The sequence below is a fragment of the Lycorma delicatula genome, chromosome 1 (assembly GCF_047948215.1).
Source record: "Lycorma delicatula isolate Av1 chromosome 1, ASM4794821v1, whole genome shotgun sequence".
Taxonomy (NCBI): domain Eukaryota; kingdom Metazoa; phylum Arthropoda; class Insecta; order Hemiptera; family Fulgoridae; genus Lycorma; species Lycorma delicatula.
The window spans coordinates 190,089,483-190,113,850 of NC_134455.1; the positions used below are offsets into that span (position 1 = coordinate 190,089,483).

The 24,368-nt window shown below is 33.6% G+C and overlaps 1 protein-coding gene across 2 annotated transcripts in view; it reads left to right on the forward strand.

Moving 5' to 3' along the window:
- LOC142326403 (kelch-like protein 17) overlaps nucleotides 1-24,368 on the forward strand; it is a 284,480-nt gene that overhangs the window by 48,446 nt on the left and 211,666 nt on the right. The window contains exon 2 of one of the 2 annotated variants that reach the window (XM_075368884.1): nucleotides 22,538-22,694. In XM_075368884.1, the coding sequence (XP_075224999.1) occupies nucleotides 22,566-22,694 (129 nt within the window). In that variant the 5' untranslated portion in view covers nucleotides 22,538-22,565. Of the gene's footprint in view, nucleotides 1-22,537; nucleotides 22,695-24,368 lie in introns of those variants that run through there. The other variant, XM_075368893.1, reaches the window with a different exon arrangement.

A 24,368-nucleotide genomic window follows, 5' to 3' on the forward strand; every position in this document is an offset into this window, starting at 1 on the left:
AAAATGTGAAACATGACCTATTGTGTAATCCTAAAAATGTGTACTTCCTCGTTACATATCAAACTAGGATTAATGAAGAATTTCGTCAAGGCATAGACAATACTCCTGGTTTCATGTACTTCCTAAAATTAGTGATGCAAAAATTAAAGAAGGAATATTTGAATATTTCCACAAATACGATCACGAATGCATGATGAAAAGTTTGAGGAACTACTGAATTTATTGGAGATAGCAGCTTGGCAAGCATTCAAAAATGTTATTCAGAGTTTTTTGTGAAATCGGAAGACGGAAAATTATCGTCATATTAACGATCTTACTAAAATTTTGGTTGTTATATATCCTTAAAAGTACACTTCCTGCATTCGCACCTTTATTTCTTCCTGGAAACTTGCAGTGAGCGTTGAGCAAGAGATGAACATTTTCATCAGGAGATTTCAGCTATGGAAAAGAGGTATCAAGGTAAATGGGATCCTAATATGCTGGCCGATTATTATTGGACCAGCAAGAGGGATGCTCCACAGGCGAAACATAGCATAATATCGTCATTTCTTTCTTTCTAGGTCAGTCAAATGTTTCAATATTGTCTAGTTAGAATGCAGAAAGTATTAAAATTATAAATGCTTGTCTCTCGGAAACTTTGTATGATGGGGAAAACCGATAACATATTTGAATTCAGGAGAAAAATACTGTCAGAATCACATATTTTTCTTGCCGAGACAAAAAAAATTATTTTTTGTTCCCCAGTGTAATTAATCATTAATTTCTGAATAAATTTTTAAATATTTAATGTCAGTAATTTAAAAATTATTACATCAACGAATAGCTTTTGTTATATGAACATTTTCAAGCTCAACAGGTTGAGCTACCTGTTTTCTACAAGCAGCTTAACAACGTAACATATTAAGAAAGAATTGAGAATTAAATTTATTAATTTTTGCTGATTGTATCGCGCAAGGTACGTAGATATTTTATTATTCTGGATATTACTATTGAGTTTTTAGATTTTTATAAATTTTAATCAAACTGTTATTATTTAAGAAACATCATGGCTGTTTCTATTTCCAGTGATTTTATTCTGATACTATACTGATTAGGTTCCTACTTTTACTGTAATTTTTTTTTTAGGTGACAATAAATTATTAGCTTTAGAGGTTTTACTTAGGTTAATACTAATTTTTCACTTACGAGTTATCTTCATTTTTTAAATGTTAATACGATAAATAAATGGTAATTTAATAACATCAAATTAATAAATTTAATGTTATCTTTGATAAGAAATACGTACAATAAAAATTCTTATTACTAGTTATCGCTATATATTAATTATTTAAAACTTTTATGATAAAATTATTCAGTCCCATTTCAGATATGAGTTAACAACAACAGCATACTTTTCTACATTAACTATTAACATCTTATCGATTAAATTATGATAAACTAATTTATTTGAATGAGTTACATATTTACTGTTACTCATTCTGTTGAACAATTTAGATTTTTTTTCTGTAACGATAAACATTTTTCTAATATCATTTTGCACTGTAAATAAAAAATTATTTACAGCTAAAACTTCAAGTATAGCATTTATGTATTCCATTTAACGGGACATCGCACTCGACGTTATTCGATGACTGGTACCGGAGAGAACAGTTTGTTGGAAAAGGTTTCTGCTGTTGGCATTTTTTCTTTTCTTAACATCGTTTTATGTTTTACGATATTAATATTTGAGAGAAACAAAGAATAACGAATCATCAGGCTGTAAATAAACGTAGATTATTGTCTTATATGTAACTCAAGTTATTTGTTAAAAGTAAGACGTCAGATAAAAAACTTTCGATGGTTATTTGGGATTATACTGTATCGTAGCAGTCAATAATTCAAATTACACAATTTTTAATTAGTCTTGTTTATAAGTAAATCTATTGATCAGCGATGGAGGAAATCTTTGTCTTAACTGGAGGTTAGGAAGCATTGCTGACACCTTCGATTGAATGATACCTGCCTCGAAGATATTCCTCTTTAAAGACTGAATAGGAATGGCAATTATATATTATTATTATTTCTATTTATTTTGTAACTGTTTGGTAATTTTATTTAATAAAAATTTATCACTTTTATTGGGGCTATTTCAATATTGTACATTTTAATAACTCTATAAATATCACCGTTTACATGTCTGTGTGCATTGAATAAAGTGAAAAAAGTATTCTATTATAATTTGAAAAGGTTTAGATAATCGATAAATACGTTTTTTGATTGTAAACTATCATAGAATGTAACCTAATTTAATATAAACTGTGTTTTTTTATATCGTTTTTTAATAAAGAAATTTAAGTGCCATTTAAAAGTAATAGTAATATCTAATAGTAATAGTAATAGTAAAATCTTTTATCTCATTTGAAGTGTTCTTTGTTCTGTCCTTATCGATAGCGAATTTATTGATACGCCGTAACAGAAGAATTGTATCCTTATTTATTATACATTTATAGCTATTAATTATTACCTGCCTGTAAATAGTGGAGGTTATTTTTAAAAAAATAAATATAAAACATACATTATTCAGGTGAAGGCGGGTAGTCTTTTGTTAACTCATGTCGTTTCATACGAGCAAAATAACTCGTGTGAGGAAATGAAAAAGAAGAGAATTTTACCCTCTCGCAAAGGAAATATAACTTGCTCGTACGTTGAAACGCGTTTTCTCTACCACCCTCTGTTTTATTTTCTCTTTTCACATTTTTCTTTGTCTGTATACGTAGTCTCGCATCTGAATACCATAATATCTCTAAATGCTGGCTTAGCCTAAAGCAGCGGGTACAAAACCGTCTTGATTATTCTTTGAATTGTGGAAAGTTCCTTTATTATTTTCTTTTAGAAATTTCAGTTATTTACCAATTTTGACGTAATTTAATAACTTATATACGGCTTTTTTAGAAGATATAAAGTCTAAAATATATTTGAAACGTAAAAAAATGAAGTAAAGTTGAGGCACTGAATTATAGTTAACTCATGAAAGATCGATTCGCAAAATCCTATGCTTCACCGCGATCCGAACCAAGAACCTTTCGGATGAAAGTCATAAATATTACTTTTCCGCCATGCAGGTATCATAACAATAATTTACTGAAAAATAGTTTTCATGATAAAAAATTTAGAAGAGATTTCCTGTTGATTTAAATGAAACTTTTTCCATCAATGATTTTCTCAGCTTTTCCTTCGTTATTTGCTTTTTCCAACATCTTCGCTCTTATGTTCTACTTCTTAGCCCTTATTTTTTTGTTTGACCGAGTTTGCGGAAGCGCGATCTCCACGCCTCACTCTAACACCAAAGAAGACTAATCTCAATTAAACAACCTTTTATCGAGCTAGTATATGTTTGGAGCGTAGCTTTATATGGAAGTGAAACTTGGACGATCGGAGTACCTGATAAGAAAAGATTAGAAGCTTTTGAAATGTGGTGCTACAGGACAATGTTAAAAATCACATGGATGGATAAAGGGAAAATGAAGAAGTGTTCCGGCAAATTGATGAAGAAAGAAGCATTTCGAAAAATGTAGTTAAAAAGAAGAGACAGACTTACAGGCCACATATTAAGGCGTCCTGAAATAGTCGCTTTGATATTGGAGGGACAGGTAGATGGGAAAAATTGTGCAGGCAGGCGACGCTTAGAATATGTAAAACAATTTGTTAGGAATGTAGGATGTAGAGGGTATACCGAAATGAAACGACTAGCACTAGATAGGGAATCTTGGAGAGCTGCATCAAACCAGTCAAATGACTGAAGACAAAAATAAAACGAGCTAGACTGTAATAATCAATTTATAATTAATTGAGTCTACAAAATATCAAATCCTTTCTCTAATAAAAAAGAAAATTGTTGATCGCAACAGCAATAATTTTTATTTGCAACCACCCAGGTGCATTTAAAGAAAAACAAAAGATTTTTAAACAAGATGCACATTTAAACAAAAGAAAGAAAGCGCGAACTCCTTTCCACAAACATCCAATCATTTCAAGGACATTCCACTGACTTTAACAAACTAAACCTCTGATCTGGTCTGTTCTCGAAAGCGAGGTCAGTCCCTTCACTCTTCAAACACAGGTTCCATCCCGAGAAACGAACATTTAAACTAACTGGACTCGTGCTAAAACGCATTCTCTACGAGAATGAAACAATTAACTCTCAAGAGCCAATTGCTTTGGTAAAAGAATAAAAGATTATTGCTTCGATAAAAGAACTTATCCTCTCAATTTCTCTAACAATCCTAATACGCTCAACTTCGTAATTGGCACAAACATAAAGGGCATGGTTCGCAGTGCCATCAACTCCACAGTCCAGAATCTACCAAACCAAACCTAGCCAGCTTGTCTCTAAATGCACCATATCCACACAGAAATTGTATAATATCCCGATTGCCGGAAACCCCCTGGCATCTCACAAACCTTTAACATCATGGAAAATATCATGCGTGCTACGACAATCAGAGACGACTAATTCCATTTATTGAAAACTTAGGTCCTTAAGTTCTGCATATGCCTGAAGGTGAGTTGGCCTTACTTTCATAGAATTATAACGCAATTGTCGTTCAGCGGCAAGATATCAAATGGTTTCACACTGGCAATAACAAATACTGCCTCTCAAGAGACACTCGGTAACTACGGATGACCGACAGCAACAGAAGACGGCTAGGCTCTCAACAAAATATTCCCCTAACCATTATATTGCATACGATGAGCCAAGACAAGAGCAGCTTACAACATTATATCCTCCTAAATACCTTTATAAAAAACACGCATGGTTCTAAAATTCAACTCCCAATCAGGATGGACGACTCTGTGGATACCGAAGAAAGTAATGCGAGCCTTCTTAGCAACATATTGAAAGTGCCCCTTGAATCGAAGATTCTCATCAATGATAACACCCACATGTTTTAAAAGAGGTAAATACCTATTTGGAAGGCCTCCCATCGATACACGAACTCTTCGCGAATCGGCCAACCGACCTTTAAGTAACATAATCGTGGTGCTCAGAACTAAAGTCCATCTTATGCTGATGACTCCACAACCTGAGTACCTCACAAACCTTACAGATATGGGTACAAGGTACTGTCCGGGAATCTGTGTGATCTTCAATAATACCCCATTTTCAGATATGTTATTATTCAAATACTTAGTGTAAAGTCAGACCGAACGTAGTTTGGCTATGCTTAGATAATAATACAGCTTTTGCCCACGCACTTGAATCTACGAATTATAGGAATTAAAGGTTTTTACGTTCGCATTCTTCTGCCGGTTAATACGTATAAATTAAATTTTGCTGCGATCGATAATCGGTTGGCTATTTCATTTCCAGATGGTTTGCATGCTGGCTTCCAGGTTAGCCGGTCATGGTTTCGATTTCCACAGGAGGTTTTCAATTTTTCCGTCTATCATTTCATTCATCTATTGCTTCGATAAAATACAGATGTAACAGAAGATTTGTGGTCGTAATAAAAGAATAAGAATGTAATAAAAATATTATATAGAAAAAAATTACGTCTTATAAACAAAAAATCATGGTACCGATTTATAGTGTCGGTTGTTGTTTTCAAATCTGCTAATCTTTATGCCGATTTTCAACTCTAAAACCTTGAATTATTAAAGAAACTCTTTATTAATTACAAAGGCTGTATTCGTGAGTCATAAACTTTATACTTTACAAATTGTTATATTTAAAAAAAAATAATGTGAATAAAATATTCGTTTTCCATCTTAATACATAGTTTACAACGATAATAAACTGAGCATCAGCCGCTATTGACGTGTAAATAAATTAGCAGAATCAATTTTCATTCAACGGATTAATTAATATTTTATTTTTGTCATTTGTCTGCTTTGTACGTTTTCTATTTATACGTTATTTTATACCCACAATTCTATGAATAGTACACTTAGCTAATTTTTTCCTGATTTTAAAAAATAGAGCTCTACTATGAAAATGAGTTAGTCAAAATAAATATCCGTGACTTGGAACATGATTAAACAAGACTTAAAATTACATTTTTAAATTCAATAATTTTTTTGATTACCAAATTTAAAAAAAAAAAATAATAATTAAGAATTATTTTTCACAGGAAATAAAAATATTATCGCCACAGGATTTAATAATTATATTATTTTCTGACTACCTTAATCTTAACTGCAATAACTTATAAGAATTTTCAAAATCTATATATATAAAAATGTTTAATTTCGTTTGTGAACAGCTACAAAAAATCAAAATTTTCTGCACCGATTGAGGTCAAATTTTAGCACGATATATAACCCGCATCAAAGATTGTTTTCATCTATTTTTAATAAATCTATCTATCTATTTTTAATTTGGAAATGTAAACAAAGGAAAACCAATCAGATCAGTGCAAGATGGCCGCTGTCAAACACAACGACCAAATTTCTTTGAATTGTATTTAACAGCTAAAACATCTGTATTTTATTAAAAAAAAAACATGATAAAAAAAATTTTAGCACGATATATAACCCGCATCAAAGATTGTTTTCATCTATTTTTAATAAATCTATCTATCTATTTTTAATTTGTACAGTTTTTTAATAAATAAGAGGCTAATAAATCAGATGGAAATGTAAACAAAGGAAAACCAATCAGATCAATGCAAGATGGCCGCTGTCAAACACAACGACCAATCACAAAGAGCCCATATGACCGTTGCCAATGTAAACAAAATCACAACTGATTAAGTAACAAATTTCTTTGAATTATATTTAACAGCTAAAACATCTGTATTTTATTAAAAAAAAAAAAACAAAAAAAAACACCAAAACAAAAAGAAAAGCCACCAAGAAGGATGACTTATAATAAATAAATTAAAACACCCAACTTTCTCAGATAGACTTAAGACTATGCAAACAAAAAAAGGTCGAAATAACCAAATACACAGAAAATAATATCCCTACATAATGACCAAAAAATCCTTTGTTAGGTTATTTTTTTACATATATATGACCAAACAATCGTTTTTTGGTCATTTAGCGTTCTTTGCTATGTAAAAGCAAAGAACAAAATTCACAAATAGTAACACTGAAACCACACAACTAAGTATTCGTTTTTTTTTTGTTTTTCTAACCTCCGAAACCACCGTTATGCATTGCTTCAGATGATGATATGAATGATTTATAGCGTATGATAATGCCATGCCTGACCGGGATTCCAACTCGGAACCACCGGATTAAAGTCCGAGACGTTACCACTCGCGCCACGGAGGCCGGCAAACATATTCGTTAGGAGCCGAATAAAATCACGACTTAACAATATGGCGTTGTATGTCAAACCAATTTTATACGGACTATAATTACTTTTAATACGCGAAACCCTTTGCAATGATTGAACATTAACTTAAACCTCTTCAAAAATTATTCCTTTTGCACTAAGCCACATTTTGATATCATTGTTTTTCTATTACACGGCTGGAATTCATTTCGTTTAATGATAAGAAGCGTTGTCGAAGACAATAACCGAATTCTCTTCCAAAGGACATAATACACCGCTAAACTATTTCTAAATAATTCAAATTCGTGTAATTTTTTTACGAATCGCGTTTTTATCAAAATCTCACTTTTTCTCAATTGACCTGCGGGGTTTTGTTTTCTTTGGAGACCGTAATTCATTAGTAGATTCATACTCGAGAATCATGTTGTACACTGAAGCAGCGCAACTTCTACTTACGTTAGCAGTTTATTAACATCTGATATCAACGCCGTTTGATTATTCTGTAATTTGTAATCATTATTCTGCTTTTGTAAGCATTTAAAATGATGTGTTTTTTCGCACGACTTAAGGGCTTTTTTCGCAGCCCACAAATTTTTATATATAAAAATGTTAAGTTCGTATGTGTACGCTTCAAAAACTCAAAAATGTTCTGCACCGATTGAGCACAAATTTTAGCACGATATATAAACCGCATCAAATACTGTTTTTATCTATTTTTCGCATCAGTCACATACCCGCGACCGCGAGAAAACAGTTTTTTTAACGGTCAGCTGTGTACCAGTGACCGCGCCATCTGCCGGAAGCGATGGGAACACTCGCCATACTAGCTAACGACAACCGCAGTCACATGTGAAACAATACCTGTTTCCAATTACATTGTTCATTACCAAAAAAAAAAAAAAAACGTATCCACTTGCATCTGATTCAGATTATTATACAATCTGAATTAAATATTCACTTTAATCGAGGTAATTTTGTGTGATCGTGTCGTGATTGAGCTGCGCCTTTCACCAAGCCCAAGCTCTGAATTTATTAGAAAACGACCAACAGTGGGATATATGTATTAATGACGCGTGCAACACTGCACATCCAAACCAAATTCGCGCATTATTCGAAATTATATTGACCGCTTGCTTCCCTTCATCTCCCACAGAGTTATGGGAAAGATATCGATCGCATATGGCTGAGGATATTTTGCATAGAGTACGCCTAGAAAATACCAATATGATCATGGAATTTACAGAAGGCATTTACAACTAAGCATTGATAAATATTGAAGACAAGTGCTTAGCTATTGCAAATAAAGTTCTTAGTCAATTGGGAATGCAGCACCCACCCGAGCTGCGATTGCTTCATTTGATGTGGATTTACGCCGTGAACAGAGTTACAACATTGGTGATCTTCAGTCATATGTCCAATCAAACATTACCAAATTAACGCGTGAACAGAAAGGCATTTATGATCGCATAATGCAAATGATAAATGACAGAGTTGGGGACCTTCTTCTTGGATGCGCAGGAGGAACTGGGAAAACATTCCTCATTAGATTGATTCTAGCAACGGTTCGATCAAAAAATGACAATTATCCTGTAGCGGAATATTAATCAGCCAAAAATCTGCAACGGCACGCGACTTGCAGTTAAGAAATTGATGAATAACGTCGCAGAAACTTCGCTGTGCAACAGCGAAGCGTGGCAGGGCAGCTAGTTCATTATAAATAATGTTATCATCAATATTTAATCTCTGCAAAATAGGGTCGTTTTTTGAAAACTCATTTGTTGTTAGTACACAAAAGTGTTATAGAAACTGTCCCCTTCCACTGTTCTACGATGAACCTTAATAAATCTCATGTAAGCATCTTTTAAACTTTACCATTTCTTTCTCTGAAAAGTGAAATTTTAATTTCAGTAGTGATAGATAATCTTTTTGTTGTACTCCAATTAATAATTTTATTCTTAATACTACTGTTCCTTGTTTTTATTATTACTTTTCTGTTTTTATTTTTACTTACGTGCTTTTACTATCACTCGTATTTTTATTTGACAGCCTTTAGATACGTTAATACTTTTCATTTTTTATTTATATTTGACTACGCGGTTCAATTTATTTCGAATATTGCATGGGACGTCCAATAGATATCCTGCGGTGGCGAATTCTGATTACTGTTTTTCTTACATATATGTAAGTTCATTTGGAACTTTCGATTAGGTTCATTTGATTTAATTCAAACATTCTAAAAAGTATAGAATTTGGGAAAAAGATTTATTCCGGTATTCTTAGTTTACTCGGCCAAAATTACTGATAATGAACCGGAAAATGAAAACGTTTCCTGCTTATTTTTATCAGATGAAGCGTTTGTGCTTGGCTTAAAATAATATAAGATCTTATCTTAATAAAAGTCTAACTGTGGAAAAAGGATTTTTAACTATCGTCTTACTAGAGCGATGCCTTTTGTAGAATGCGCTTAGATAATTAACCGACAAATGACGCATTTTCCATCGTCCATTGGATGTAACCCTGGGTTTTTTCTATCTGATGATTAAGACGTATTATTTATAACTTAATTTTGTGATAAAAGTTAAGGCTACACCTTTAAACAACTATTTATATGCATATTAGACAGAATACCCAGTTGGAGTTCTAGAGGAAGCACAAACGGAATTCATGTCAGAGATACTTTACGCTAGTTTTTTCGAGAGGAGTCACTTTACTCGCACAATTAATTTGTGTAAAATGGTAATTGATTTGTATTAATATCTTAATTGAACTAACTACAAATGAAGTTCATGAAATTCGTTTTCAAAACTTATTATTTGTAAATAGTTATTTTTAATATTATTATTTAAAATACAAGTGAAAAATAAATTACAAAATCTACTCAAAATTTTATTTTTACTTTCCCATTTAGCGGTATACCAGAGCTTTAGAAGGGGTAGTATTGTAATAGCCCAATTTGGGTATATACGGTTTTCGCCGGATCTTTACGTTTTGACACCTAAGGAACCCATACAACGGAAGGAAATTTTCTGGATGTTAGTAGGTTCGCGCGCGCACACGCGTGTGTGTGTGTGATGTCGTACACTAAATCACTTTATATCTCCAGAACTACTGGTCCGGTTTTGACCAAACGTGGTCAGATTACTTCTGTATATGGGCACTGTTGTCATTAAATTTTCAACTTAAAAGGTTAAGGGGGTGAGGCTGAAGAGCAAGGTCACCCTCAGTATTTCGAAATTTTGCTTAATTGAGGTCTTATTTTTCTTCGGCACATTTGTTAACAATTAAAAAATAATATTTCAAAAAAAACGTTTTTGCAAAATCGCACCCCCACCTTGAAAAATGCTCCAAGTAAACTAGTGGCTAAGTGGGTTTATTGCATCATTAGTACCCCCTCACACTACAAGGAGCGCTAGTGTAGCACTGACGTACAGCTTCTGTAGTCATCTGCTATATTGTGACGTCACAGGTGAGCGGACGAATTAAATAAATTAATAATATTTAAAGTGCAAAAAATCTGATGTAGACCCTACATGACTTCCTTGTACGCCTTTTAAATTACATATACACATTTTTTGTTGCACTTCATTTAAACTTATTTCACTTGAAAGTGACATAAAGTTAACAGTTACACAATTGCATTGTGGTGGACATCACATTATTTTGTGGTGTCCGTGTCATCATTTTATTTTAGTTTATATATTAATTTTGTTTCACGTCACTCAAGTAGTTACGTGGTGTAAGTGAGAACGTGTCGAATCTGTAACCGTGCACACTTCGGCTTGAATCCGATTTCATAAACATATATTTGTTTTAACTTTTTTTTTCATCTAAATATATTGATTATTAACCTCTGCAAAAATTGTAAAATTAAAATGAAAAGTATATTAAATTTTATTTCATTAATAATTTCTGATGTTTTTCTTTTTTTTCAATCAGAGTTTAATAATTATTAATAAATCAATATATTTAAACCAAAAAAAAAAAACAAAGTTAAAACAAAAAAAAGGAAATGAAGTTGGATTCGAACCGATTTGCCTTCATCTTGCAAGATCCAAATATTTCATTAAGTAAAATTTTATTCGGCTTTAACTCTAGAACCAATGAAAATAAGTACCATTTAGCATAAATCGTTGAAAAGCTCTCAATTAGGGCTTATTACTGCAGTTAAGAAAAAGTCTAAAATCTATATTTTTTTTTAATTTGGGCTTTTTTGGGCACTTTTAGTTCAGTCGATTGCAATAAAAAAGGGAGGTGCACAGTTAGATGTTACAACAATCCTAAATCCAAAATTACAATATTCTACAAGTAATCCGTTTTTGAGTTATGCGAGATACATACGTACGTACAGATGTCACGCCAAAACTAGTCAAAATGGATTCAGGGATGTTCAAAATGGATATTTAAGTTGAAATCTGAAAACCGAAATTTTTCGCGATCACAATACTTCCTTTACTACGTACAAGGTAGTAAATAGTATTTAATGGCCGCTAGTATCGTCACACCCACGCGAATGAAATATTGTATGCGCGCACGCTTTAGTTAGAAACATTGAGTTAAATAAACAAAAAAATATTATATTTAAATAAAATTATAAATATTTTAAATTAAGTTGTGTATGTATGAGTGTGTAAGTCGTGCATCAGAAAAAAGCTGCTTGACGGGAAAGTTCTATATCTGTGTAGTCAGCTTTTTTCCCTTTCAATTTCTTTCACTTTTTTATAATTTCCCACTTTAATAATGTTCTTCTGCCGATTTGACCAGTACTGATTCTATTTTTCTATAATTTATTAATTCTGAAAGTCATTGTCCTGCAAAAAGTACTTCTACCATGTTCGGTTCACTTCTAAAAAACATTCTTATTTTAATATTCTATGCAATTTGTAGTGATAAAGTCTTAATGAGATTATATTACATAAATGATGACGGAGTGCACTTATTTTATGAAAAGAATAATAAAAGATTTTAGTTCATTGACTTTTAAAAAATGTAGGACGTTGTACCCTCTATAACGCTACAACCCTAACTCCTACACATTCACAAATAAACCATTTTCCTATACGGCTTCTAAGAAATGGCTGCAAGACTGTTTGCGTGTTTTCCATCACAAATCTTTCTCCGGAAACGGAAAATAAATCAAAATAGTATACATAGAAAAGCATTCACTAAATTAATGATAATTTAAGAAGAGTTTTATTCCTCATGTTAATAATGTTTATCCAAAATTAATTTAATTAAATTTTTGAATTTAATCTTATTTATTCTGTATTAATAACATAGATTATTTACTGACAATTAATTTAAATATTTTGAAAATTTTTATTACCTTAAATTCGAATAAATTTTGATTTCAAGAAACGTTCTAGAATGCGGGATGTAAGAATACGTATTACTCTCGCGTTTTGATAAATATTCGCAAAGAAATGAATAGTGACGACATAAAGACAAGTAACAAAAGTGAAATACGGCTCTAAAATGCAGAAATATTTGTATTAATTGTTTTTGCAATTTTCTTCAATTTTTGTATGGCAACAGATAGACATCAGCCCATATTCTATTATGTTATATGAATTCAATACTAAGCAACTATGACAAAAAAGAAAATATCTTCTAATTATTACGCAATCTAATTTTTGTTTAAAAATTTGATCCTTTTTCGGTAAGCGGGTACCACTGTTTTTTTTTCTTTTTTATTTCAGAAAGTAACCAAACAACTCGATTTTTTTAAAATTATAAATTCCTCAAACAAATTGTTATCTGTATTAGTTTCTCGCCACAAACAATAATACAAATAAAACAACTCGCTTCCTTATTGCGATTTTTAGCTCGCCACCATAAATTTTCAGTACTTTGGTTATGTTCACCTGATTTTTTATCAGCAATGTTTTCGCTACGATTTATCTGTGTCATTCTTGCCTTCTAAATCTTCTATACAATCATATGCTTTCCATAAATCTGATACGATTTTAGTACCTGATTCGACATATGCTACAATTATAGAAATTAATGTCTTCAGAAATCATTGCGATTACTGAATTTATTATTTAAATAATAAAAAAATTACTGTTAATTAGTCAAGGTTAGCGATCGAAGCGAACGTTGTTAAGTTTGGTTGATTATATTTATAATTTATATCGAGCTATTTTTTATTTTCAGTAAAAAATACAATAAGTATTATATAAAATGTTATTTGGTTAATGTTATACAAATGTAAAAATGCGCGTTTTTATTATTATTATTTTGGAAAAAGAGAAAAAAATGGTACTCGCTTACCGATAAAGGTAAAAACATTCTTCCATTATGTTCGTAAAAATTTATTAAAAGATCTTCACAGGAACAGAATTTCTTTTACTACTAGATAAAACATATATTTTTAAATGTTACATTTACTTTTTTTAAATAAAAAAAGGACGTACGGATCGAATTAAGGATTCAGAATCTCCTCCTTTCATTGAAGTCTGTTAAAAAATCTATAAACGTATTTTCAGAGTTCTACATAAAAATGTAAACGGTGGGTTTCATACTGTTTAAGTGTGTTGTTAATAAAATGTCATTAACAGATTTTTTGTCACGGTTCAAATCATGTTTAATAACTTTTTTGAAATATTTCATTTACTTAATTAAAGAACGCTATGATAATATTATTTACCAAAAGAACAGAAACCAATAGTAACGTGCCTTTTTAGTTTAATTATAATATTTTTCTTTTCCTTTTTTTCCCGGTGAGTCGGAGGAATACCATTTACGTACTGAGTGTCGGGCTTGCAAATAGGTTCCGCAAGATGTTATTAAAAGTCCGTATTTGTTCCTGCGTCTACCGACTAAACCTCCTATCTCACCGATTCTCCCCTCCCGAAACCGGTCCAGCAATTAAGCATTACTCAGCCCCGGGGGTGCTTTCGAGCTTAGGGGTTCAGGAGTCCCCGTACCTCATCACGGACACCCATCCTCGCAAGCGTGGACGAACGGCGGCTCCGCTGAGGGCTGTCTTTGCACCCTTTGCTCTCCAGCTCATCTTCTCTTATCCAGTTTTCAAAGTCAGCTAATCAGCACTCCATTCTCTGTGCTCTGCTTCTTTGGTTTGGTTGATCCTCACAATGTATTTCTCTACCGAATTCCATTCTTGTGGCTTTATAAGCATGTTGGTTATATTGCCTGTGTTGATTCGGTTTAGCCCAGCTTCTGTGTTGACTTGTAACCGCCTAGGGCAGGTGCCTATCAAAGTATGTGCATGGGAGTCTTCCTCCTTACAGTATATACACTGTGTGGTCCTTTATCCCAAAACGATGTAGACACATATCGAACTCCCCATGCTCGGGCAGGAATTGTGTGAGGTGGTAACCCACCTCACCATACCTCTTACCAATCCACAGTTCTAACCTAGTTACCAGTTCTCTGGTCCGACTACCATTGGTTGTTGTTTCCCACTCATTCTGCCACACCAGAATGAGCTGCTTTTTATCTCTGTTTTGCATGTAACTTGGTAGATTCTAGTTAACTTAGAGGCCCTCAAATGGATAGGTGGTACTCCTACCAAGACCTCAGCTGCTTCTCTGGAGATCGTCCTTTATGCCATCGTAATTTTAATCAAAGCTCTCGCTGTCCGTTGGAGTGAGGCAAATTTACTTATATTTTTCTTCTTGTTTAGCGCTTTCGACCATGTGGCCCGTCCCTGATAAACCCGAATTGACAGGGCGATAGGTCCCCAGTTGCGTCTAACGACTCACGTAGCTTCTCTGATAGGATTCCTTCGTATGCTTTCCTAATGCGTTGAGGATGCGTATGGGTCTGTATTGTATGTTACGCTCTAAAGATCTTGCTTTAGGAATTAGGACTAACATGGCCTCCTTCCAAGGTTTAGGAAATCGAGTCTGTTCTTAAGCCATGTTCAGAACGTCAAGGACATTCCATGGATACATTGTTACCAATCTTTTCATCAAGGAACCCAATATCCCATCTGGGCTTGGGCACTTCCTTACAGTAATCCTACTTGCTGTCAATTGTAATTCATTCATTGTGAACCTTCTCTTCATGATTTACAATGTCTGTATATTCCATTTGCACCAATGGGAATAGGTCGAGGATTGCTCGAAATGTCTGAGCTTTTGATAGGGGTGGAAGTGGCCTCCCAAATCTTTTAGCAATAATCTTATAGGCTTTGCCCCAGGGATCGACCTCTAGATTATCTACTAATTTACGCCAGGCCGCCTTCTTTGCTGATTTTATATCAGTACTTAGCCTCTTTCTGGCCGTTTTGTCTGTTATTTCTGCCTCTTCTACGTATCCATTTTGTCTAGCCTTGATTGGCTGGAGCCTTCTCCTCGCCTGTTGAGCGGTAGATCTTAATGTAGCGATGGTATTCGTCCACCAGTATACATTCTTCTTGACTGAACGACTTCTCCTGAGTAGTTTGTCACATTCTTCTCGCATTATGGTTGAAAAGAGCTCTGGATTCTGGGGTTGTGTGATCTGGTATCTGGTCGCCATGGAGTCAGCAAACATTGAGATCTGGTTTTCAGTAGGCTTCCACCTTAGTTGCTGTTTTGTACTTCATTTGGTGTCACACCGTATGTCGAACACTATGGCTCTATATGGTCGCTATTAACTTCTTCAACCAGTACATACCAGTCAGTTACACGTTCAGACAGTCGTTCAGGTATCGCCGTTATGTCCAGGACGGGTCCCGTACCCCTTCCAACAAACGTGGGTAAGGCCGGAGAATTTATGATCATCATATTGAGTGAGCCCAGCAAAGCTGCTGCTAGCTTGTATCGTTGGCTGGTGGATCGCAACCCTGCAAGTTCCACTGACTCCGCGTTTAAATCACCAGTGAGAACCGTGAGACGCACAGATCTTCTGATAAAACATTCCAACCGGTTCAATGTTTCTCCAAAAACTTCCGTGGTGCAGTTCGGTGAAATATAATAATTCAACAGTATATACTCCCATAGTACCACCGCCACGCATCCATTTCCTTAATGACATCAGTGACAGCAAAACGTCTTGAAACATTTATGATCGCCGCATCACCTTTGTTGTGAACCAACCAGACCCCCGACGACACAATTCTGTTATTAGGTTTCACTATTACTCAAAAAGTCTACTTCTTTATCTAGTGTTGTTGCCTACACAAGGACATGGGCCGCAGCACATAGGTTTGTATTTAATTGTGTAAACACTTCATTTTCTGTGGTGATTGCATTCCCGGCTTCCCGTCCGATGGTCGGTTTTATTACAAAAAATGCATCTAGGTTTTTTTAAACATCGCCGTTTTGAGTGCTGTACCCTACAGTTATAGCAATCATTCTTTCTTTACACACCCCTGCACGTGGCGGTAATTTGTCCTGCCTCCCATCACCGATAACACGTCCTATCAGGGTGTCTAACCTCCACTCGTCAAGAGTACCAGCCGATAATTATTCTCCCAAAGCCACAAGCGTACTAGCCTCCTTTGGCAAGCATTTTGGTAGTTATCAAATGCAGGTTTTAAGGAAGTGATTTTGAACTCTGCTGCCTTACTCATTGACTTCTAACAGCTTTCACCACTTCCTCTTTGGTGGTGTCCACATCTAGGTCTTTTATGTAACTTACCGACATTTTTGACAACGGGATTTTGTCTTTCTGGTTGCAGACGCTACTGCAACCATTTTGTCTTTTAGGTTATCAGGGTTCACATTTTCTTTAAGTCTAATTTCAATTTCCTCTCTGGTTTTGTCAACAAATTAAAGTCCATAAAAATATAATTATAATAAAATTATTTAGTCAGCATAACATCCTGAGCCCGTGTGCTCAATTATAATTTTTTTGTAAGTATTCTAAGATGTAAAAAATTAAAACATCAACTGAAATAAAAATCACTTTTTTACAAACGTTTTTAGATATTTTTATTCGACTACTTCCAAAGGAGTGGTAATGTATTTAACTCTTATGTATATTTATTTGTTTATCCTTTCTGTAGCTTCAGTGATCCAACTAATTACAACGTTTGGGTAATAAAAGGAATTCGGTCTGGAAGTAACATAGGCTATCTTAAATTGTCTTATCTAAAGGCGGGTTGCTACACTGGGGGAACAAAGTTTAAAAATTACGCTATTTTCAAATTTTGATGATGTTATTCCATAAAAAAAAAACACTTTGCCTCTTGTAATTTTTTCGAAATTTCATCGTTCTCGAGATAAAGTGAAAAATAACTCAGCATGAGGAAGCAGGAATGCATCGCGATAAGTTACAAAATAATATTATCAATATACGTCACACGCACATACATTATCATTAATTACCGTTCAAATTGTTATTTCTATAGCTCGAAGTTTCTATAAAATAAAGAAATGTTTACCAGCATCGTATCGTTTTTTTTTGTCTTCAGTCATTTGACTGGTTTGATGCAGCTCTCCAAGATTCCCTATCTAGTGCTAGTCGTTTCATTTCAGTATACCCTCTACATCCTACATCCCTAACAATTTGTTTTACATATTCCAAACGTGGCCTGCCTACACAATTTTGTCCTTCTACCTGTCCTTCCAATATTAAAGCGACTATTCCAGGATGCCTTAGTATGTGGCCTATAAGTCTGTCTCTTCTTTTAATTATATTTTTCCAAATGCCTCTTTCTTCATCTATTTGCCGCAATACCTCTTCATCTGTCACTTTATCCACCCATCTGATTTTTAACATTCTCCTATAGCACCACATTTCAAAAGCTTCTAATCTTTTCTTCTCAGATACTCCGATTGTCCAAGTTTCACTTCCATATAAAGCGACACTCCAAACATACACTTTCAAAAATCTTTTCCTGACATTTAAATTCATTTTTGATGTAAACAAATTATATTTCTTACTGAAGGCTCGTTTAGCTTGTGCTATTCGGCATTTTATATCGCTCCTGCTTCGTCCATCTTTAACAAAATTCTTCTACCTCCATAATCTTTTCTCCTCCTATTTTCACATTCAGTGGTCCATCTTTGTTATTTCTACTACATTTCATTACTTTTGTTTTGTTCTTGTTTATTTTCATGCGATAGTTCTTGCGTAGGACTTCATCTATGCCGTTCATTGTTTCTTCTAAATCCTTTTTACTCTCGGCTAGAATTACTATATCATCAGCAAATCGTAGCATCATTATCTTTTCACCTTGTACTGTTACTCCGAATCTAAATTGTTCTTTAACATCATTAACTGCTAGTTCCATGTAAAGATTAAAAAGTAACGGAGATAGGGAACATCCTTGTCGGACTCCCTTTCTTATTACGGCTTCTTTCTTATGTTCTTCAATTGTTACTGTTGCTGTTTGGTTCCTGTACATGTTAGCAATTGTTCTTCTATCTGTGTATTTGAACCCTAATTTTTTTTAAATGCTGAACATTTTATTCCAGTCTACGTTATCGAATGCCTTTTCTAGGTCTATAAACACCAAGTAAGTTGCTTTGTTTTTCTTTAATCTTCCTTCGACTATTAATCTGAGGCCTAAAATTGCTTCCCTTGTCCCTATACTTCTCGTGAAACCAAATTGGTCTTCTCCTAACACTTCTTCCACTCTCCTCTCAATTCTTCTGTATAGAATTCTAGTTCAGATTTTTGATGCATGACTAGTTAAATTAATTGTTCTGTATTCTTCACATTTATCTGCCTCTGCTTTCTTTGGTATCATGACTATAACACTTTTTTTGAAGTCTGACGGAAATTCCCCTTTTTCATAAATATTACACACCAGTTTGTATAATCTATCAATCGCTTCCTCACCGGCACTGCGCAGTAATTCTACAGGTATTCCGTCTATTTCAGGAGCCTTTCTGCCATTTAAATCTTTTAGTGCTCTCTTAAATTCAGATCTCAGTATTGTTTCTCCCATTTCATCCTCGTCAACTTCCTCTTCTTCCTCTATAACACCATTTTCTAATTCATTTCCTCCTTATAACTTTTCAATATATTCCACCCATCTATCGACTTTACCTTTCGTATTATATGTTGGTGTATCATCTTTCTTAAACACATTATTAGATTTTAATTTATGTACCCCAAAATTTTCCTTAACTTTCCTGTATGCTCCGTCTATTTTACCAATGTTCATTTCTCTTTCCACTTCTGAACACTTTTCTTTAATCCACTCTTCTTTCGCCAGTTTGCACTTCCTGTTTATAGCATTTCTTAATTGCCGATAGTTCCTTTTACTTTCTTCATCACTAGCATTCTTATATTTTCTACGTTCATCCATCAGCTGCAATATATCGTCTGAAACCCAAGGTTTTCTACCAGTTCTCTTTATTCCGGCTATGTTTGCTTCTGCTGATTTAAGAATTTCCTTTTTAACATTCTCCCATTCTTCTTCTACATTTTCTACCTTATCTTTTTTACTCAGACCTCTTGCGATGTCCTCCTCAAAAATCTTCTTTACCTCCTCTTCCTCAAGCTTCTCTAAATTCCACCGATTCATCTTACACCTTTTCTTCAGGTTTTTAAACCCTAATCTACATTTCATTATCACCAAATTATGGTCGCTATCAATGTCTGCTCCAGGGTAAGTTTTGCAGTCAACAAGTTGATTTCTAAATCTTTGCCTAACCATGATATAATCTATCTGATACCTTGCAGTATCGCTTGGCTTTTTCCAAGTGTATATTCTTCTATTATGATTTTTAAATTGGGTGTTGGCAATTACTAAATTATACTTCGTGCAAAACTCTATAGGTCGGTCCCCTCTTTCATTCCTTTCCCCCAGCCCGTATTCACCCACTATATTTCCTTCCTTGCCTTTTCCAATGCTTGCATTCCAATCTCCAACTATTATTAAATTTTCATCTCCTTTTATGTGTTTAATTGCTTCATCAATCTCTTCGTATACACACTCAACCTCATCATCATCATGGGCGCTTGTAGGCATATAGACTTTAACAATCGTTGTCGTTTAGGTTTTTATTTTATCCTTATTACAAGGTATTACGTATCTAAATGATTAATACATTTAATGTTAAAGTTATGAAAACAACAAAAAAGAACTAAATAAAATAATTATTAAAAAAAAAACTCCCCTACTAATTGTAACATCTATCTAGAATAATTATGAAAAACGAACAAAAGTCGTTAAACAAGTTTTTATTTTTTTCTCATAGGCATTTTTTTAGGATACGTTAAGTTAATAAGAGATCTTAAATTTAATATTATTTCTTCATTTTATGGTGTAGTCGGGTGCCTGTGTGCCTGTGTTGCATGAGGTGGAGACTAAAGGCCTCTTCTTTCTTAAGATTAACAGGTACCCAAACACAACATAAAATGTCAAAGTGATATTAAATTTCACATCGAGTGAAACTTAAATTTAAATTCAAATCGGTATTTGGGTGCCTGTCAAATTTTAACAAAGTGGAGGCCGTTAGTCACAATCTTACACAGGCACCCTACCACAACATAAAATGTAGAAGTAATATTAAACTTCACATCGCAGACTAACTTACTGTATCCTGTAAAACTCCTGGAAGAAAATAAAGAAAAACCTTTTTCCACGATTTTTTGTAAGTTTTCATAATTATTCTTGGTTGATACGACAGTTAGTCGGCCCGGTTTCGACTCCCGGTCAGACATGATTTTTTCACACGCTACAGAATTGTCATTTTATCTCATTCTCTAAAGCAATACCTAACGGTGGTTCCGGAGACTAAAATAAAAAAACCGTACATTAGTCTGTTTTTGTTAATATGATTCTAAGCAGGATTATACAAAAATTAATAGTTACACATTATAGATATTGACTTGTAAAATTGAGTAATTATAAATTTTGTGATTTCATTAATTTATGAAGTTAAATTCTACATTATGTGTAACTATTGTTTTGAGCTTAAGTATTTTAACTACTTATAAAAATAAAAATAAAAATACAGATAATGGAATAACAATTAAACATAATTTTGTTTTAATAAAAGAATTGTAAAATCAAGTTTTTCTTTTGTGTATTGTAATCTTTTATTTGTAAAAACCATCTGTTGCTCGTTATAGATTCCTCCCTTATTCCTTATGCTGTTTTGCGGAACATTTTAGTTAACCATTCATTGTGCTTATCGCTCATAGGTTTGCGGGTTGTAAGATAATATATTAAAAAATCATTTTTTGCTGGTTTTTGTCTTTAATTTTAGAAAACCAGGAATATATTTATCTTTGAGTAATTCCACTACTCTAGCTCCTCAGTATATTTTATACACACAATGTCTCATGAAGAAATCGAAATAACTTTAGCATATGTTCTATTGATGTTAATAAGGAAATCTCTTGATAATTATAATCAGAGATTCGGAGACGCCGTATCTGGAGTTACGGGTGGTGAATATTATAGCCCTGATTTCTCCTCCTACGATAAAAGGTTGTACTATAATTCATGGGAAAAGATTATGGAGAAAAAATTAAATTGGTTGATCTACCGGATGGGCGGGAATTAACTCCCTATTGAAAATTGTTTATAACGTTTTTAATACTTAAACAATTTTCATGAAACAAAAGGCACTTTGTTCCTTACAGTGGTAGAATTTATTACATGATATCTCATTTATGTCACAGCGGACCATGACGCATTGTCTAACCTTGCTTGAGCGGGCTCAGCTGGCATCCCAGTACGAAGTATGGTGGTCCGTGGTACAAGTACAGAGATGGTGACGAAGTGTGAGAGGATCTCGTGCCTCGATAGATGCAAAGACCGTAAGGAATTCCCACTCGAAGCTAACGGACACAGATTTTGTATCAAATTTTAGGAGACGCGGTCGCTGGTGGGCGAAAGAGCAAGTTTATCGCACAAAACCAAAAACTCTTGATGAATTGGAGGAGCGAATTCGCCAAGTTCGTAGAAACGTACCGCTGGATTATCTGCAGAAGTATGTTGCAAACATCCCCATCCGCTTACGGAAACTATTGTATAATAGTGTATATGTTTATTCAACTGAAAAAAATACATCTCTTACCGTTTGACGTAAATCTATTTTGTCGTCAATTAATGAACAAGATTTCATGACAAAATTTGAGGATAAATTTAATTAACACATTAAAGAAGTGATACTCTATTAAAGACATTTAAACTGCGATAATTTGAAAATGTGACATTACAGAGAACTAGTCAATGAATATTTGTATTCAATGGCAAAACTGTTTGACGTGTAGATTGAAGCTTAAATCTGCTGCATAGATCTGTTTTTTCTTTCATTTTGTCTTCAGATAATGTTGTGCATCTACAACCTGAAAAAGGTTTCAGGTTACAGCTTAATTAATTTTTCTTATTTTGTAATACAATGTTTTTAATTTTTTCAGGGGGTGAGAGTGTGAAAGATCTGGTAAGATGAGTGGGGGTGTGGAGGTGGAAACGCCAGTGGATGGCTCCGATCCTCTCACGCACTATTTCCACCGTAGCCCGGAACATTGCACTCTATCCTTCGCTGCTATCAATAAGATGAGACAGAATACACAGGTGGGTAAAATTGACGTTAATTTTTACTAAAATAAATAATCCTACCCAAGACGTGAACACCAAGTTACGAAGAATTTTATAATTTATCTGCTTTATCGGTTTTCTGAACAAAGGGCAAATTATTTGGTCATAATAATTATGTCCATTTAGGTCTAGTGGACTCGTCCTCGCAAATCAGTTAATTAACACCTGATTTTCGAAGTCGAAGGTTTTTTGGTTCAAATTCTAGTAAAGGTTAGTTACTTTTATACGTATTTGAATACTAGACAGTGATTACTAGTGTACTTTGGTGGTTGGGGTTCAATTAACCAAATATGTTAGGAATGGTCTTCCTGAGTCTAAGACTATACCTCATTTGTACGTTACACATAATGTCTTCATTTCATTGGGCCTTGGAGGAAGGTTGCTTATTGTTCACTAGCTGAACAGATTGCAACATACACGTTAAGAAAGTAAAATAAAAGAACATCTTTTTTAAATTATATATTTTAAGGTTATGTATAGATATTACATAACTTTCATATATTATGTGTAGTATCTGTACATATTGGTAGTTATTATATGAATCTATATATGATGTAATGATAATCATCATTATATATGGTAATTGTTATATTGTATTACAGGTGAGAATCTTAAGTTTCAAGTGAAAAAATTACCAGCTAGTATTGTTGATTAATGAGTTACAACTAGGATAATGTTATTATAAAATATATAAATGTTACTAGTCTAAAGTTAGGTCTGTAATTGTAAATTTTCTTTTTTTATGGTTCTATTGAATTGCAATGAAGTTATCACACGAAAAATGAAATTAAAAGTATGTACATACATTTCAATAAATTTCATCTGACAATATCTCTAGAATTTCTTGGTTTTTAAATTTTGTTGTAAGCAAGATCTAGTATTTATTATGTAACAAAGAGAACTTTTTAACCCACTGAAGAAGCAGTACTGCTTACTTTCTGTTGGAGAGTAAGAGAGGGTGTGTATTTTTGAGAGATTCTTATATCCATATAAGGTTTCTGGAATACCCGTGTACAGAATCAAAAATAAAATCGTACTTATCATTTCTGTTTTCCATTCAAATCTTCTTTTTTTAAATGGCATCTATTAGAAACGCTTACTTTTTGTTAAGTTTACTGCTGTACGAATTTAATATTTAGCTAAACTAACTTACCGTTGGAATTTTTCTACATTTTTATTTTTGTATATTTCTGATGACTTTTCAGAATTATTATGCGATTACAGTTTATCGTACTGGAAAAAATAAAAGGATTTTTCAGTATTTAGAAAACAACATAGTGGTGAGGAAATACAATTAAGCCTCTTTGAAGACCCATTATACTTTTAGGGGATTAACTCATGAAATTCAGGAAAGTATAAAAATGCCTTTTGGGCTAAATTCAGAAGAAAAGACACCTTACCAAAGTATCAATACAGATCGTTCACCTGTTTATATGACAATTGAAAATTTCTGTTGTACATTTTGTCGGTTTACCCTCACTACGATGACACGTAATTCATATTCAGCGGCTAGAAGGCCATCGTACTTTTGATGCGTACTATCTATGCCTTCGTGCCGTCATGATCTTGCTACTTTTCCCTCTGTCGAGCTTCTACCTTAATAGGAGCTCCGTACACAATTCCTAGCTAATTTCACTTTGTCTTGTTCTG